This window comes from Trichosurus vulpecula, chromosome 8, assembly GCF_011100635.1.
Source record: "Trichosurus vulpecula isolate mTriVul1 chromosome 8, mTriVul1.pri, whole genome shotgun sequence".
In the NCBI taxonomy this organism is placed as follows: domain Eukaryota; kingdom Metazoa; phylum Chordata; class Mammalia; order Diprotodontia; family Phalangeridae; genus Trichosurus; species Trichosurus vulpecula.
Window position 1 is genome coordinate 184,022,881 of NC_050580.1, and position 19,181 is coordinate 184,042,061.

The window sequence follows — 19,181 nt, forward strand, 5'->3', positions numbered from 1 at the left end:
TCACCCATAACCCCCTTCTGCTGTTCCCCACCCATGATTCATGTGAGTAATTTCTGGTCAGTGATTCCAAGTTTTAAATAGTTTGTAAATTTTCAGTTTCTACACAACTTTATCACCCACTCATGGTTTTTTTTTTCAAATTACAGCGTTTTAATTCCTTTCTCTGTTCAGCTGTTAACACTGAGAACCATATTTAGTTTTATAAGTTTCTTCCTTTTATTGTTTTGTTTCTGGTTTTTTGTTTGTTTGGTTTGTTTTTGTTGGGGGGCTCATGAATTTTTTTCTATTTTTGTCATTGAAATGTAAGACTGGTATATTAATACATTTCAGTTTAGCTCTGTAATGTCAGGAATTTTTCAAAAAAAATTAAAAGATGGGCTGGAAAAAAAGAACTGCTTTTGCTGCATCTCATAAGTTTTGGTATGTTGCCTCATTATTGCCATTCTCTTGAATGAAGTTATTAATTTTTTTCTATGATTTGTTCCTTGGCCCACTCATTGTTTGCAATTAGATTATTTAGTTTCCAATTAATTTTTAGCTTATTTTTCCATGGTTCTTTATTACAAATAATTTTTATTGTATCATGATCTGAAAAGGATGCTTCGACAAATTCTGCCTTTCTGCACTGTATTGTGAGGTTTTTATGCCCCAGTGCATAGTCAATTTTTGAGTATGTGCCATGTACTACTGAGATAAAGTATATTCCTTTTTATTCCCATTCAGTTATCTCCAAAAGTCTATCATATCTGCCTTTTCTTAAATTCTATTCACCTCTTTAAACTTCTTCCCTGTCTATTTTGAGGTTAGATTTATCAAATTCTGAGAGGGAGAGGTTGAGGTCCCCCATTATTATAGTCTGTCTATTTCTTCCTGTAATTCCTTTAACCTCTCCTCTAAGGAACTACATGGTGTAACACTTGGTGCATATATGTTAAATAATGATATTGCTTCCTTGATTATGGTGCCTTTTAGCAGAATATAGTCTCCTTCCTTATCTCTTTTAATTAGATCTGTCTTTGCTTTTGCTTTGTCTGAGACTAGGATTGCTACCCCTGCTTTTTTTTTACTTTAGCTGAAGTACGATATATTCTACTTCATCATTTTACCCTGTGTGTATCCCCCTGTTTCAAATGTGTTTCTTGTAAACAGCATATTGTAGGATTGTGGTTCTTAATGCATTCTGCTATCAGCTTCCATTTTATGGGAGAGTTCATCCCATTCACCTTCACAGTTTTGATTGCTATCTCTGTCTTTTTTCCATCTTATTTCCCCCCAGTTTTCACTTTTCTTTTTCCCTTTTCCCTGCCACTCCTCAATAGAGTTTTGCTTTTGACTGCCACCTTCCTCAGTTTGCCCTCCCCCTTGATTCCTCTTTCCTTATCTTAGCTTTTAGTGGTTTATCCAAGGAGATATTTCACATTTTCTTCCATTTTTTCATTCCTTTGGTTTTGTTTTATAATATCTTGATTTCTTATAAAGTCACTAGCTTCCACTTGCTTCAATCTAATTTTTAAGGTAGTATTTTTTCCAGTGGTCTTTTGCACCTCCTTTTCCATTTGGCTAATTCTGCCTTTCAGGGCATTCTTCTCCTCATTGGCTTTTTGGAGCTCTATTGCCATTTGTGTTAGTCTATTTCTTAAGGTGTTATTTTCTTCAGTATTTTTTGGGTCTTCTTTAGCAAGTCATTGACTTGTTTTTCATGGTTTTCTCACATCCCTCTCATTTCTCTTCCCAATTTTCCTCTACTTCTATTACTTGCTTTTCCAAATCCTTTTTGAGCTCTTCCATGGCCTGAGACCATTTCATGTTTTTCTTGGAGGCTTTTGAGGTAGGCTCTTTGACTTTGTTGACTTCCTCTGGCTGTATGCTTTGGTCTTCTCTGTCACCAAAAAAAAGATTCCAAAGTCTGAGTCTGAATCTGAGACTGTTGATGTTCCCAGCCAACTACTTGACCCTTGAGTTATTTTGTTGGGGTATGACTGCTTGTTGAGTAAAGAGTACTTTGTCCCCAGCTTTAGGGGCTGCACTGCTATTTTCAAAGCTACTTCTACACAGCAAGCTCTGCCACACCAGCCCTCCTCCTCCCCCCAAAAACTGTTAACCGGAACCGGGACTCAGATCTAAGCAGGCTCTGCACTCCTGCTCTGGTCTGCCCCTTAATTCCTCCCACCAGGTGGGCCTGGGGCCAGAAGCAACTGCAGCTGTTCCTCTGTAAGCTGCATCACCTCCGCTGCCAGGGTGGGCCACACACGAACTCCTTTTAGTCTGTCCCAGCAGCTTTTCCCACTAATCTTCTCTTTTGTATTTGGCGTTTGTGGGTTGAGAAGTCTGGTAACTGCCACAGCTCACTGATTCAGAGTCCTATGCCTGTTCTGCCCTGTTCCCAGTCTTGTTGGTCCTAGTGCAGTGTACTCCACTCCTAGCTTCTGTGCGATAGACCCTTCCCATCGACAAACCAGACTGTCCTGGGTTGGAGTCCTGCTTCCCTTTGCTATTTGGTGCGTTCTGCAGCTCTAGAATTTGTTCAGAGCCATTTTTATAGGTGTATGGAGGGACCTGGCAGGGAGCTTAAGCAAGTCCTTGCTTTCCAGCCACCACCTTGGCCCCACCCCCCAGATTACTCTTTAGCTCCAGTAAGTGGATTTTGAATCATTGTTGGATATTATTAAAAGATGCTCCTCTTTTTAAAAGTCCTGGAATCACTTTTCTATAAATCTGTATTTAGGATGTAAACCCTTACCTACCATGTATCATTCATATTATTAATTTAATCATTACATAGAGTTAGATAACCAATAATATTTGTTGTTTTGTATTTACTCTGTATATCTTATACACACACTTATACACACACCTTTTGGCTTTTATCTTGAATTCACAACACCTAGCAAGATTGTTGGCACAAAATATACCGTAAATAAGTGTCCTTCCTCTGGATATTGACTTGGTTAGTTCTATTTATTAGGATTACTACTTTGTCTGCTTATATAGAGTAGTTCAGCTATTGAAGATATGGAAAGTAATGACATCAGTTTTGTATTTTGTTATTCATGTTAATACCAGGGTCTAGCCATCCCTTCCTCTTGGAAGAGGAGAGGCTAGAACTTGGCATAAAAAAAAATTAAATCCAGGGACTGAGACTGGAGACATGCACAAACATAAAAAAAATTCTAACACAATGAAGAAATATCTTAAGTTAGTTAGAAGTTTAACAAGTAAACATAGAGAAAGAAAATAACTCAAAATTAAGCAAAATTGGACCCTAGGAAAAATGACTTTTCAATAGGGACTCTAAGAGTACACAGAAGAAATTAATCAAAAGATAAAATAAAATTAGAATTATTGAGGAAAACATCATAAGAAAAATACATAGCTTAGAAGAGGTAAAAAATACGACCCAAGTAATATATACCCTGAAAAATGAAATGAAGTAAACAATTCAATAACTCAATAAAACAAGAATTATTAGGACAAATTGAAATATGTAAAAAATATATATAATGGATTTACTAGGAAATTTCTGAACATGGAGAAAAGGACAAGAAGTCATTTAAGAATTGCCAGCTTCCCTGAAAAAAAGCACAAACAAACAAAATACCTGCTCACTATATTTCAAGAAATAATAACACTATGTCAGAATTATTGGTACCAGAGGAAAAACAAAAGCAGAAATAATATATCAGTCAATTGTCAAAAGAAATCCAAATTAAAAATGTGGAAATATGTTACATAGTCAGAATCCAGAAGGAAAAAAAATACTATAGAAAGAAAAATACAGAAAGGAGTCAAATACCAAGGAAACACAGTTAATATGACACTAAATTTTGCCATAATTATGATAAAACAAAATAAATACTGAAATAAAAATATTCCAAAAAGGGAACAAAACAGTTTTCCACACAAGGATAACATTCTGCAAAATGGTATAATCCCACAAGGGAAAAATAGACCTTTAGTAGAGATGAGACAGTGAGAGACAAAGAGAGAGATGACAGGTTACATAGTTAGAGATAAAGATAGAAATGAAAGTTATAAAGAGATACATAATAAAGATACATATACATACATACATATAAAGATACTTATAGATATAAATGTAGATATACTTTGGTCCTAGACGTGCACTTTCATTAGATCTTGGTGACCAAACTCCTCTACCAATGCAAACCAGCATCCTTTTTGAAATCCACTGAGAGGTTGTGATTTGGACAGAATAACACAGTTCATATGCATTCAAAGGAGGTCTGAAGGCAAGTTTTCCTGTCTTTTGTGTCAATTGTGTAACTTGTACAGCATGATATATTGAGAAATTTTAAAGGCCTGAATCATGAGCAATTGCTTATGACTTATAGGGGAGAAGAGAGAAAAGTCTTTATAGAATGCTACTGTCTTAAATGGCCAATGTTGGAGTGAAGAAAGACAGTTGATTAGTTTTTGTTTTGTTGGTTTTAAGAGAAGAAAAAGGAAATAAAAAAGAATACACAAGAGAAAAGTAGAAAGAAGAGGACCTTGAGAATTTTTCAAAATTAGAGTTGGTAGACAAAGAATATAGTAACATACTATTACATAGGTGAACACTGGGGGAGAAGTACATCTTTGAAATCTCACTTTTTTCTTTTTTTTAATTTAAATTTATTTATTTGACATATTTAGTTTTCAGCACTGATTTTCACAATAGTTTGAATTACAAATTTTCTCCCCATTTCTACCCTCCCCCCCCACTCCAAGATGGCGTATATTCTGGTTGCCCTGTTCCCCAGTCAGCCCTCCCCTCTATCACCCCCCTCCCCTCTCATCCCCTTTTCCCTTCCTTTCTTGTAGGGCAAGATAAATTTCTACACCCCATTGCCTGTGTATCTTATTTTTTAATTGCATGCAAAAACTTTTTTTTGTTTGTTTTTGAACATCTGATTTTAAAACTTTGAGTTCCAAATTCTCTCCCCTATTCCCTTCCCACCCACCCTCCCTAAGAAGTCGAGCAATTCAACCTAGGCCACATGTGTATCATTATGTATAACCCTTCCATAATACTCATGTTGTGAAAGACTAACTACATTTTGCTCCTTCCCAACCCATCCCGCTTTATTGAATTTTCTCCCTTGACCCTGTCCCCTTTCCAAAGCGTTTGTTTTGATTACCTCCACCCCCATCTGCCCTCCCCTCCATCATCCCCTCCCCCTTTTATTTTTTTTTTATCTTCCACCCTCTTCTTTCCTGTGGGGTAAGATACCCAATTGAGTATGCATGGTATTCCCTCCTCAGGCCAGATCTGATGAGAGCAAGGTTCACTCATTGCCCCCTCACCTGCCCTCTCCCCTCCTCCCACAGAACTGCTTCCTCTTGCCACCTTTATGTGAGATAATCCACCCCATTCTATCTCTCCCTATCTCCCTCTCTCAGTATGATGCTCTGTCATCCCTTAATTTGATTTTATTTCTTTTAGATATCTTCCCTTCATCTTCAACTCACCCTGTGTCACACATATATATACACATAGATATATACATACACATTCACTTATATATACATATAAACATATATATATATATATGCATATTCCCTTCAGCTACCCTAATACTGAGGTCTCATGAATCATCCATGTCCTCTTTCCATGTAGGAATGTAAACAAAACAGTTCAACTTTAGTAAGTCCCTTGCAATTTCTGTTTCTTGATTACCTTTTCATGCTTCTCTTCATTCTTGTGTTTGAAAGTCAAATTTTCTATTCAGTTCTGGTCTTTTCACTGAGAAAGCTTGAAAGTCCTCTATTTTATTGAAAATCCATATTTTGCCTTGGAATCTCACTTTTTTCTGAAACAAGCAAAGGAAGATTGAATTCTCTCTCTCTCTCTCTCTCTCTCACACACACACACACACACACACACACACATACACACACACACACACACACACACACACCCCACAGTAACAGATACACTCAGAATTTGGTATATAAATACACTGTTAAACAAAGAAATAGCAAGGAAAGAGAAAGAGGAGGTTAAAAAGGAGGGGAAAGTTGAGGAGGGAATAGTCAAGCCAAAAAAAAAACTTCAGTTTTGGAGAAAGCTCATAAAGGGGAAATGAAAAGCAAAAATATGCTAAGAACCAGTCATCTAAATGTATATTGGATAAAGGGGAAAATGGTGAAGGAGAAGATCAGACAACATCCACTTAAAATTATTAATATTGATCCTATCCTTTTTTCTTTTCTACCACTTTTTTTTCTTTTTAAAGAGAGAAAGGGGTAAGAGTGAGGGCAAAGATAGAAAATTTATGACATTATGATGAAGAGGAAAAGAGTTATAAACATAACTCTGGATGGGAATTGGATGTTCTTACCTGTAAAATAAATAAATACCTTGATAAATGAATGAATGAATGAAGTCCTGAGTATGGAGTCAAACATTCCTGAGTTCAAATGCTTTCTCAGACATTTACTAGCTGTGTTACCCTAGTCAAGTCACTTAGTTTCTCTCAGCCTCAGTTGACTCATCTGTAAAATGAGGATAATAACGTATCTCATGGGATTGTTGTAAGAATCAAATAAGAAAACATATGTATGCTGCTTTGCATGCTTAAAGCACATTGTAAATGATACCTATTATTATGGTGAAGAGCTATCCATGCTAAATAAATGGATTTATATTTGATCCTTTATAAAGTATATAAAGTAAGGGAGTAATAAGGTCTGATGAAAGATTTAGGAAGGTGGCTTAGAAGTTATGTGAACTATGGATGGAAATTGGCTCAAGGGATATTTTAAAGTTAATACTGAACATATTTGGCCACTTATTAGATATGAATGGGTGAAAGGGAGAGGGATGAGTAAAAAAAATATGTTACTCAATTTTCCAATCTCAGTTACTAAGTGACTCAGGAAACGATAACAGTGCTCAACATGGGGAGATGGAAAGAAGGATAAGTCAGACATGGAGGATGACTCAACAAACAAATGCAAGAGAATAGATGGTGAGATGGGGAAACGTGAAATGTTTGACCTCATTGTTACCTTCCCTCATAAACATGCCCCTCTGTCAATTTATCTAAATCACCCAGACTGGAAAATTAGAGAAATTTAGGACACTTCTCTCTTTTTTTTCTCCCTGACCAATGCCAGACAGTTACTAAGTCATTCCAAATCTACTTCTACAATATTGCTTGAATCTGTCCCCTAATCCACATTCACAAAGATAATAACTCAGTTAAGGCTCTCAGCAGTTTTTTCTTGCTGTTTCTTGGCCAAATTGAAAGAAATTGAATTGAACTGTTTTCATAGCCCCCTAACTGGTTCGCATGCTTCTGGTTTCTCCCATTTCTTTCAGAATGTTTTCATCTTTTTTGTGTGATGGCTCCCTTTGATGGTCTGGTGAAACCTATGAGCTTCTCAGAATATTTGTAAATGCATTAAATAAAATTAATAGATTTACAAAGGAAACCAATTATATTAAAATAAAATTCTCAAAATATATTTTAAACAAACAAGTTCACAGGCATCAGGTTAAAGACCCTTGTTCTGATTTATTCTTTACACAGCTGACAAAATTATCTTCATAAGTAATAGCTTAGTCCCCACCTCAAAACCCATAAGTGGCTTCCTACTAACAACAAATATATAAGTACATATAAAATATAATCCCTTTAGTCATGCCCCCAGTGTTATAGCCTATCTATAACAAAACAGAACAGAAAACTGCCTATTTCCTCTTGTCATCTTGTTCCTACCCACCTTGCCACATTCTCACAGGATTCCACCATGCATAGACAATCCTCATTCATCTTTTCTACTCATCAGTTCTAGCATCCTTAAGTCCATTAAGCCTTCTCTGGTCCACCCAGCTAAAAGGGACCCCACCCTCCTTGCTTTTTAGTGTTCTCTAGTTTGTTCTTATCACATTTTGACTTTTTGTACTGTTCTCATACTTCTACGTGTACATGAGAAGGAGGGTGGAAGAATGCCAGACATAGAAACAGAAGATGACCAGATTCTAATCCTATTTGACCATAAGAAAAAACAGTAACCTCTCACAGATGGTTTCCCTCATTGTACAAATACAATGACAGATAGAATACCTCCCTCACAGGGTTCTTATAGTAAGCAACAAAATAATGCATTTAAATTCTTTCCAATCATACATCAAGTAATAATTACTATTAGGATGGTAGTTTGCATGTATATAGTACTTTAAGATTTGCAATGTTCTATGTTTCCATTTGAATCATTTATTTCATTTGAAATAGTGCGTACAAAGTTCTACACAAATTATAAAACACCCATTATCATATGCATCAGCAGTTATTTGATGTTGCCTGAAAGTATGACAGGGTCATAGATTTAGAAGTAGAAGATTCTGGCAGTACATCCCGTAGAGGTTGCAAACTTCTTCAAGTCAGAGACTATATCATTTTTCATCTACATATCCCCCATAACTAAGATATTGAATAGAACCTGTTAGGAAGTTATTAAATGTTTATAGAATTGAATTGAAGGGCAAAGGCAAAATTTTGGATCTCTTAATTCCATAGAATTTAGAAATAGTTATCCAGATATTACTTGAGGATGACTGTGTCTTCAATGCCCTTCATTGGTAAAAGTCCATCTTTGCTATTCAATTACTAAGTCTATATAGAAATCTGTCTGTTACATGACTCTAATACAAAAATTATTGTATAAGATAGCACTGGCCATTCAACCTACCCCCCCCAGATGAAGACATCAAGGAACAAGCACTTCAATGAGACACAAATACGGTGAAGATGATGTTTACTGGGTTTACTGGGTCTCCTGGAAGAGAGACTTATATGAAATCCCAAGCAAGAAGAGAAAAAAAAAAGAGAAACAATTTTAGATAATAATGAGCACAGAAGACCAAAGAGCAAATTCACATGGGAATTATTACCAAGCCATGGTGGTTTTCCCTAGGCTTCAAGAGAAAATATTGTTGTTTGGTCATTAAAGTGGATGCAAATTTCATCAAAGGGATAGACATATGTTCTGTCTGAATTTGCTCCCAAAAAAGTTCATCAATGTAATACATTCAAGGACAAAATGGAATGTTTGTAGAAAAGAGATTAAAATGAAGACTTTATCATGTAGGCATAGAGACTTCCACTGAATTCCTTAAAACTTCTTTAATTTAATTGGTATATTCATCATCATCCTGGTCATGTTGGATCCAAATGTTGAAGTTATCTTTAGTTACTACCTCTTTCCTACCTTCCTTGATTATTCTATTTCTACACCTGCTGTCTCTACTTCTTCCTTGCTATTAATACTGTTATGACATTAGCTTATGCCCTTATCAACCAGATTATTTTAATAAACTCCTAATCTGCCTGCTTCCCTCTAGTCTCTTGCCTCTACAATCCATTCTCCACACTGCCACCAAATCAATCTTCCTACAGCTAATACCTAGAACCAAAACTCAGAGTTTAAATGGATAGGGGTCACCATGGGGGATTTCTTACATAAAATCTGTCTTTGGCTTAAATTCCCCCCTCCCAAGAATTTCTTGAGGAAAATCAGAATCTTTTTGGTTTTGCTTCTCTTTACTCCTAGAATAGCCTCCAACACATCAGATGTTGGCTCATTTCCAGTTCTCTACATAATAGGATAAAAATAAACTCCATTGCCTCTCAAGAACTCAGACTAATATAATATTTGATAATAATAATAATAACAATAAGTCCAATTTAGATAGTATTTCAATATTTGCAAATTACTTTACAAATATCTCATTTGATCTTGACAGCAGTCCTGTGAGAAAAGTGCTATTATTAATATATTACAGAGGAGAAACTGAAGCAGAGTTAAATGGTTAAGTAAATTGATAAGATTTACAACACTGGTAAATTTGTGAAGTTATATTTCAGCTTAGGTTTTCTAGATTCTAGAACTAACACTCTATTTACTGTACCACGTAACCACATATGGGTAAGTTTTTATTTAATCTTAAAGAAACTAAAAAGAACACTCATAAGGTCAAATCTCCAAGTAGCTTCTTCTTTTCCACAGACTTGGACAGTCCTCCAATATTTAAGTTCTACTCTGGACAAGAAAATCAAAAAAGGGAAAGAACTGGGGATCATTAGAAAACAAAATAGTCTACATATCCTATAGTAGGCACTTAAATGCTTGCCTATTGACTGGCCTCTCCAGTATTCCAGACTTACAATGAGTAAAAGGGTCAAGCACTTGAGAGACAGAGAGTCTATTCCTTCCTATCATAGACTCATGCAGACCAACTGAGTCACCAGAGTATTGAAAGACAAGTTCTGTATTTGCTCTTCAACATTAAAGCTCACTCCCTGAAAGAGATCCAAAATTTAAAACTCCAAGAAATATTATAGCCAAATTTTATAATTATCAAGTCAAGGAGAAAATACTGCAAACTGCCAAAAAGAAACAATTCAAATATCGTGGAACTACAGTCAGGATCACACAAGATCTTTCAGCTTCTACATTAAATGACATGAGAAATTGGAATATGACATTCTTTTTTTTTTTAATTTTAATTTTCTTTATTATTCAAAAAACATATCCTTTTTATTTACTTTTTTGACTTTGTGCTTGTGCCTTCAACACCTTCACAACAATTTTCTGCTCCTCAATCAGGAAAGCACGCTTGATCCTGTCACGGACACACTTAGCACACATGGAGCCACCATAAGCCCTGCTGACATGCTTTTTTGTCTTCGATAACCTCATAAGAACTTTAGGTCTCACCGCACCAACACCTTGAAGCCTTCCTGGGCATACACCACAGGCTGATTTTGGTGCTTTTCCAACTTTCTTGGTATAAAGGTAAACAATTCTGTTACCCGGGGTTCGTGACAGCCTAGTTTTGTTGGAAGCTGTATTGTAGGACAGCCTACGGCGATATGTCAGACGCTGAACCATTTTTAATTTCTGTCAGGCCCGTCACCGGAAGAGGGAAAAAAAGCGGAATATGACATTCTGAAGGGCAAAGCAGCTTGGACTACAACCAAGAATCAACTACCCAGCAAAATTAAGCATAATTTTTCAAGCAAGGAGATGGACACTCAATGAAATAAGGGAATTCAAGACCTTGCTGATTAAAAGGCCAAAACTCAGTGGAAAATCTGATCTTCAAATACATAACTCAAGAGATACATAAAAGGTAAAGAGCAGGAAACCCCCATAAACCTTGTTAATCAATAAGAGCAAACTGTTTACATCATTACATAGGATTATATTGTTTCATATATGTTATATATGCATATGTATATATATATATATATATTTAGATACATGTATATGTCAATCTTGAGAGTAGTAGTTGCTAGGACAATTGAAAGGGATACATATGGACTGTGGGTGTCAGTATAAAATAACATGTAATGATAAAAACATAATTAAGAGATCTAAAGGGAGGGTTCTGGGAGAAGAGGTAAAGAGGTAATAGAAAAGAGTAAGTTACATCACATGAGGAAGCAGAAAAACATATTATAGTAGAGGGAAAGAAGGGAGGGAGAAGAGTAGTATATGAGCTTTACTCTCATAAGATTTGGTTCAAAAATTTGGTTCTATACTGATAAGTATAGAAATCAAATTTCTCCTGCAGGCAGTAGGAGGGGAAAGGGGAAAGAAAAGTGGAGGTGGTCAGAAGGGAGGGAAGAAGGAGCAACGGGAAAATGGTAAGATAAGGGATCAAAATCAAGAGGGAAAACTGAGGATGGCAGTGATCAAAATCCAAACTCTTTTGAGGAGTGGAAGGGAGGAGGGAGTAGGGAGAAATAAAAGTATAAACGGGGGGGGGGGAGGGTTAAACAGGATGGACAAAAAGAAACAGCTTGTAATCATATCTGTGAATCTGAATGGAATAAACTCTCCCATAAAACGGAGGCAGACAGCAGAATGGATTGAAAACCACAATCCTACAATATGTTGCTTACAGGAAACACATCGAAAACAGGGGGATACACACAGGACAAAAGTAAAAGGCTGCTGTAGAGTATATTGTGCTTCAGCTAAAGTATAAAAACAAAAGCAGGAGTACCAATCCTAATCTCAGACAAAGCAAAAGCAAAGGTAGATCTAATTAAAAGAGATAAGGAAGGACAGTATATCCTGCTAAAAGGCACCATAGACAATGAAGCAAGTGTTATACAATGCAGACTCTTAGAGGAGAAGTTAAGGGAGTTACAAGAAGAAGTAGACAACAAAATCACACTAGTGAGGGACCTCAACCTCCCCCTCTCTGAACTTGATAAATCTAACCTCAAAAAAACAAGAAAGAAGTTAAAGAGGTGAATAGAATTTTAGAAAAGGCAGATATGATAGACCTCTGGAGAAAATTGAATGGGAATGAAAAGGAATATACGTTTTCTCAGTGGTACATGGCACATATTCAAAAATTAACCATGTATTACAGCATAAAAACCTCACAATCCAGTCCAGAAAGGCTGAAATAGTCAATGCATCCTTCTGAGATCATGACGCAATAAAAAATATTTGTAATAAAGGGCCATGGAAAGGTAAACTAGAAATTGATTGGAAACTAAATAATCTAATCCTAAAGAATGAGTAGGCCAAAGAACAAATCATAGAAACATTAATAACTTCATTCAAGAGAATGACAATAATGAGACAATATACCAAAACTTATGGGATACACCAAAAGAAGTTCTTAGGGCAAGTTTTATATCTCTAAATGCTTACATGAATGAAATAGAGAAAAAGGAGATAGATGAAATGGACATGCAACTGAAAAAGCTAGAAAAAAAACAAATTGAAAATCCCCAATTAGATACCAAATTAGAAATACTGAAAGCCAAAGGAGAGATTAATAAAATTGAAATCGTGAAAACTATTGAATTAATTAAATTAATTAATAAATAGTAATAAATAAATAAATTAAATAAATAAATAATAAATAGTAAATAAAATAATTAATTAAATAAAACTAAGAGCTAGTTTTATGAAAAAAACAATAAAATTGATAAACCCTTGGTAAATTTGATTTTAAAAAAAGAAAGAAGAAAACCAAATTACCAGGTTCAAAAATGAAAAGCGTGAATTCACCTCCAATGAAGAAGAAATTAGAAAATTAATTAGGAATTATTTTGCCCGATTGTATGCCCATGAATTTGATAACCTTAGGGAAATGGATGAATATTTACAAAAATACAAATTGCCCAGGTTAACAGAAGAGGAAGTAATTACCTAAATAACCACATCTCAGAAAAAGAAATTGAGCAAGCCATCAGTGAGCTTCCTAGGAAAAACTCTCCAGGGCCAGATGGATTTACATGTGAGTTCTATCAAACATTTAAAGAACGATTAATACCCATACTTTATAGACTATTTGGGAAAATAGGTGAAGAAGTCCTACTAAGTTCTTTTTATGACCCAAATATGGTACTAATACCTAAACCAGGAAGAGTGAAAACAGAGAAAGAAAATTGTAGACTAACTTCCCTAATGAATATTGATGCAAAAAGTTTAAATAAAATATTAACAAAAAGATTATAGCAACTTATCCGGAGAACAATACACTATGACCATGTAGGATTTATTCCAGGAATGCAAACCTGGCTCAATATTAGGAAAAATATTAGCATAATTGATCATATCAATAACAAAACTAGCAGAAACCATATGATTATCTCAATAGATGCAGAAAAAGTTTTAGAAAAATTACAACATCCTTTCCTATTAAAAACACTAGAAAGCTTAGGAATAAATGGAGTCTTCCTAAAAATTATAAATAGCTTCTATCTGTAACCAGCAGCATGCATTATATGTAATGGGGATAAGCTAGATGCATTTCTGAGCATGAAGGTTTCATAACTTCTATCTAAGGACATCCTTCATGAAAGAATGAATGAAGTTAATGTACTATAAAGACTCATCAAGCAACTCTCATGGATATAAGGGAGAAAATGCCACTTGGCTATTCATTTTTTAAATGTGCTATTTTTTCTACCTGCCAGTCTAGAAGAGCTATTTTAATGTTCACTCCATTGAGTATCAGAATATCTGCCTCCTCTTTTTTCTCTCATTCCCACTTCCAACAACTCATCTTTATTTTATCCTTGCCTTCTTACCTATACCCTTCTTAACTCAAATCTCTCTTTTCACAAGTTGCTCTTATGAAGGATTTTTTTTCAGTTGCTTTCCTAATATGGGAAGTAGTTGGGTGACTCAGCAGATAGATCACTGGACCTGGTGTCAGAATGACCAGCCTCAGACACTAGTTGTGTGACCCTGGGCAACTCACTTAACTCTGTTTTCCTTAATCCATTGGAGAAGGAAATGGCAAATCACTCCAGTATCTTTGCCAAAAAAAATTCCATTAGTGTGATATGGTTAATGGGGTCACAAAAAATTAGACATGACTGAATGACCGAACAACATCACAACCTAAAAAATACACTAGAAAAAATAAAACAGGAAAAATCACCTTCATGTTAGTTCAAAAGGTAAAGTCTGTTATACATATCAATTTCTCATAAAAGCAAGAAAAGAAATTTCATATGATATCATCTTAAATTTAGATCTTGAATGATTCTTAGAAACCAAGATCTGAAGAATTTGGTATTTCATAGGGAGTTGTTAAGGAGTATTAGTTCCAGCAAGGAATTAGGAAATTCCTAGGAACCAATGTTTTATAACTTCTATCTGGGGACTTCCTTCAGGAAAGTATTAATGCAGCAAATGTACTCTAAAGACTTATGAGCATTTCCATCCTTCCCAGTGTTGGAACTCTGTAGACATCTGGGTCTTTCCACATTCCCCAAAGCTAAATGCCATAATATATGTTGCCTATCCAATTAGAATGTGAGCTTTTTCACGATGAAGACTCTCTCAACTTCCTGTTTATTTCTGGAGATTTTTGTACCCTTCTTTGAACATAATAATTGCTTATTAAATGATTTTTCATTCAACATTCATTCATTCAACACTTAATATTTGTTTCTAATCAACAATAGGAAGTCTTGGTCATACCCAAGCTGGATTCCAGGGGAATTAATTTTGCTGGGTATGGAAAGTGACTTCAGGTGACTGAATTTTGTACTTTCACATCATGGGAGGAAGTTTTGACTTCACATAAAATGTTCTTTGTCAGCATTAACAATGTACCATGACTCTGATAGACAAGAGCATTATTTATGAATTTAATTTCAGGTTTTGGGGGGGGCTATGTAAGTTAAGTATGCAGTTTGGATGAATTTTCTTCTTTTGTATTGCTATGACAAAATACAGCTCCCCTTGAGGCTGAGTATGGGCCATTGCTGATTTTAGGGATTTCTCTTTCATTCAGAAGGACGTGTGTGTGTTTGTGTGTGTTTGTGTAATTCATGACACAGTATTCTTCGAAATATGAGGCTTATGGCTATGTCATGGAACTCACCATTTTGAGTTCCAGACACATTCTTTGTCTGAGACCAATTTCACTACTAACAGGGATTCTCTCTCCTGTACAGCTAGTTCAGTGGTGGGGAATCTGCAGCCTTGAGACTACGTGTTCTTCTAGGTCTTTGGATGCAGCCTTTTGACTGAATCCAAACTTCATAGGAAAAGTCCCCCTAATAAAAGCATTTGTTGTGTCGATTTTGGACTCAGTCAAAAGGCCTCACCAAAGGACCCAGAGGGTCACACATGGCCTTGATGCTGCAGGTTCTCCTTTCCTAAGTTGGGCAGTGTGGGAGACAGAGAACTGGACCTGAAGAAAGGAAGTCCTGAGTTCAGCTCCACACTTAGACACGTACTAGCTGTGTGAACATGGACAAGTACATAACCTCTGTCTACTTCAATTTCCTCATCTAGAAAAAGGAGATAATAATAGGATCAACCTCTCAGGGCTCTTGTGAAGATCAAGTGAGTTGATATTTGTAAAACACTTTTCAAAACCTATAGAACAATATAAAAGCTAGGTATTCCATGCAATATACAAAGTTATAGAACCCTTACTCTATATGGAGGTACCTGGTACACTTCAATTTAATTTGATCCTCACAACAACCCTGTAAGGGAAAAGCTATTATTAGCTATTATTGTCTCCATTTTACAGATAAGGAAACTGATGCTCACAGAGTTTGCATTGCTTACCCAGTCAAAGAATCATGAAAGGAGAATTGGTCAGACTGTAATCCATCAGTACTTCATGATATCCCAAAAAATCAGAAGATCAAAGGACTTAGAAAAAGAAGAGACTTTAGGGATCATCAAGTTGATATATAATTTGTAAAGATAAATATTTCTTATTTCAACATATTTTCTCATTGAAAAATCAAATTAATGTCCAGTCATTTTGTCCTTTTACTTAAAGAAACATAAATACAAACATACTCCCAAAGCACCTCCCTACAATATCAATGTTGGACCGTATTATAAATATACATTATCTTTATTAGTAAAAGTTAATATATTTGCTAATGAATATAAAGAGCAATAGGTCATGCTGAGATGGGATGTATCTTGGTTGTGCTTATTCATTATTATTATCATGAACTTCATCTACAAAGTCTGTCTGGAGGTGACATGTCGGCTCCTCAATCTAATCATAGCTGCCTTTACCTCCTGATTTCTCAAGGTGTAGATGATTGGATTCAGGAGAGGAGTGATAACTGAGTAAAACACTGAGAGAAATTTGTCCACTGAAAAGTTACTAAATGGTGCAGCATAGATGAAAATGCATGGCCCAAAGAATAGAGTTACCACTGTGATGTGAGCAGACAATGTAGACAGAGCCTTGGAGAGCCCAGCAGCAGAGCGATGGTGGACAGTGACCAAGATGACAGTGTAAGAGACAAGCAAGAGGATGAAACAAATTAGTGAGAGCAGCCCACTGTCAGCGATAACAAGCAGATCCAGAACATAGGTGTCAGTGCAGGCAAGCTTGATCACCAGAGGAAGGTCACAAAAAACATTATCAACCACATTAGGGCCACAGAAGGGCAGGTCCACAGTAAAGGCCATTTGGCTTATGGTGTGCACAAAACCCACAGCCCAAGAAAGCAACACAAAGCCTATCAGCGTTTGGTGGTTCATAATAGTTGTGTAGTGGAGAGGTTTACATATTGCAACATATCGATCAACTGCCATGAATATAAGGAGAGTCATCTCACTACCCCCCAAGAAGTGGAGAAAAAACATCTGGGCCATGCAGCCCCATAAGGAGATTGTTTTCCGTTCAGTGAGGAAATCTGTGATCATCTTAGGGACAGTAATAGTAGAAATAGTCATATCAAAAAAGGAAAGATTGGCCAGGAGAAAATACATGGGGGTAGAGTGCAGTTGGGAGTCAAAGATCACAATAATTATAATAAGAATGTTTCCTGCCATGATTGATGCATACGCCAGGAAGAATATTGCAAAAAATAAAATCTCAAGTTCCCAAATACTTGTAAGCCCTAACAAGACAAATTCAGATATCAGAGAGTCATTCTTCAGATCCATCTATTTTGCTCTAAATTCCCAAAAATTTTCTGAAGGGAAAACAAACAAAAAGGAATCAGCTTGAGTCCAGTGTTCATGATCATTATACGAACATATTTAAAGTAGACTTAGGCCTCCTACAAACAACTCTGAAAAAGGTACGAAAAAATCTCCTCTTAATTAAGACAAGGAATGTCAAAATTAATTCATTTTCACAAACCAATCGTTAGAAAATGAGAAATAATTAAAACAAAACACTGAAAATGTGATTTGGTAAGTTCACATTACACTTTATCTTGAATACGTGAAAGTGACCAGGCACCAACCAATTACATATTAGTCACTAACTGACTTTTCCACTAGTTATTAGCCAATTGATAAAAACTTCAACTTCTCATTTAATTTAGTTACAATCTAGTTTTAGGATGCAGATCATACACATTCTAGACTTCAGGTTGCTAGGACACAGAACTTTAGTTATGAAACAAGTAAAATGAACAACCATATCTACAATTCCTCAGATAGTTATATTAACAATAGATTTTTTAAATTAAACTGATGTTAAAGGTGCTTCTTTTGTCAGAAAATCCATTTCTGTAGTCCTCCCACTCTAACCACCTGCAATCACCAATTTGCTTCCACTTCCAGGTATAAGGCATGCCACACCCTAGAACTGGTTCCTCTTTCAGCAAAGAAACTATAAGACAACCCGTCTGACAAAGAAATTTGTTTTACCATGGAGGGTGTTTTTTTAACTGTTGCCCAGACTACATTTGGTGATTCTTGTTTCTTATAGTTCAGCTTTATCAGCTGGGTACCTAGATACCTAAATCTCCTGTTACTTAGACACTTAAGCAGAGTTTCACTACCCATTATTTTCAGTTCTTATTCAGTACTTGATGTTCAGCTGCTTTTTAGTCCAGTTGTTATTACCATTACTACTACTATTACTACTACTACTACTACTGCTAATAATAATAATAATAATGATAATGATACACTTTAATATGTAGGTGTCTCTAGGTCATGGCTGCCTTCCAAGATCAAGAGTTCTTCAGTCTTTAAAAATTATTTGTCAATAAATTGTTACTATCCTATAAAAGCAGTCCCATGTTTCTGTGAAACTATTTTTTCATCATTTCTTTGAGGCCAATTGTACTCCATTATATTCCTTTTTCAAAATTTGGTCATCCATTCCCCAATTTATAAGTGCCCCCTCACCCATCATTTTCATGAAAATCACAATAACATATTTTAAAATAAATCTAATTTAATTTTGGAGATTTTATATGTGTGTGTGTGTGTGTATTGAAGGCAACTCAGAGGTCCATTTAATGTAAAAACCTCAGTTTGCAAGTAAGGAAAAGGAAACCCAAGATTATGACTTACCTAAAATCACACCAATAGGAATGATCGGAAACTATTTTTTTTACTAAGCAGAATTATGCTCATTTAACTCACCTAAAATTAAGCTACAGATGCTTTTCTGTTGTATTTCACTTTGATAGCATCCTTCCTCATCAACCAAAAGTAATAGTAAGTCAGCATGCTCAGACTCCATTTATCCCATTTTTGCTTTTCAGTTAGTAGTCTAACACGCAAGAGATGTAGCACAAGACAGGTGCCCAGGATTACATGGTTCACCTAGAAATCCAACTAAAATAAAGTCCACATCATTTCTTGGCTAGAAGAACAAAATTCACATCTCTTTAAAGGTTAGCTCATTGCACTCAAAAATATTTTAATGACTAACACAAGGCAAGTATAGAATTGAAGTG

The 19,181-nt window shown here is 35.6% G+C and overlaps 2 protein-coding genes across 3 annotated transcripts; both read right to left on the bottom strand.

The window, feature by feature from the left end:
- Nucleotides 1-7,077: 7,077 nt before the first annotated feature.
- On the bottom strand, nucleotides 7,078-17,424 carry LOC118828677 (olfactory receptor 4K13-like). 2 transcript variants are annotated; one of them, XM_036735490.1, is made up of 2 exons: nucleotides 16,507-17,424; nucleotides 7,078-7,101 (listed from the first exon to the last, which is right to left on the bottom strand). In XM_036735490.1, exons 1-2 carry the CDS (start codon nucleotides 17,422-17,424, stop codon nucleotides 7,078-7,080), a joined length of 942 nt encoding a protein of 313 aa, XP_036591385.1. The 2 variants fall into 2 exon arrangements, with proteins under 2 accessions (XP_036591385.1, XP_036591383.1); XM_036735488.1 differs by lacking the exon at nucleotides 7,078-7,101 and having other exon boundaries at nucleotides 16,483-17,424.
- LOC118828678 (60S ribosomal protein L34-like) lies at nucleotides 10,519-10,933 on the bottom strand. Its single transcript, XM_036735491.1, has one exon. The coding sequence runs from the start codon at nucleotides 10,897-10,899 to the stop codon at nucleotides 10,546-10,548; it is 354 nt and encodes a 117-aa protein (XP_036591386.1). The 5' UTR covers nucleotides 10,900-10,933; the 3' UTR covers nucleotides 10,519-10,545.
- Nucleotides 17,425-19,181: the final 1,757 nt, after the last annotated feature.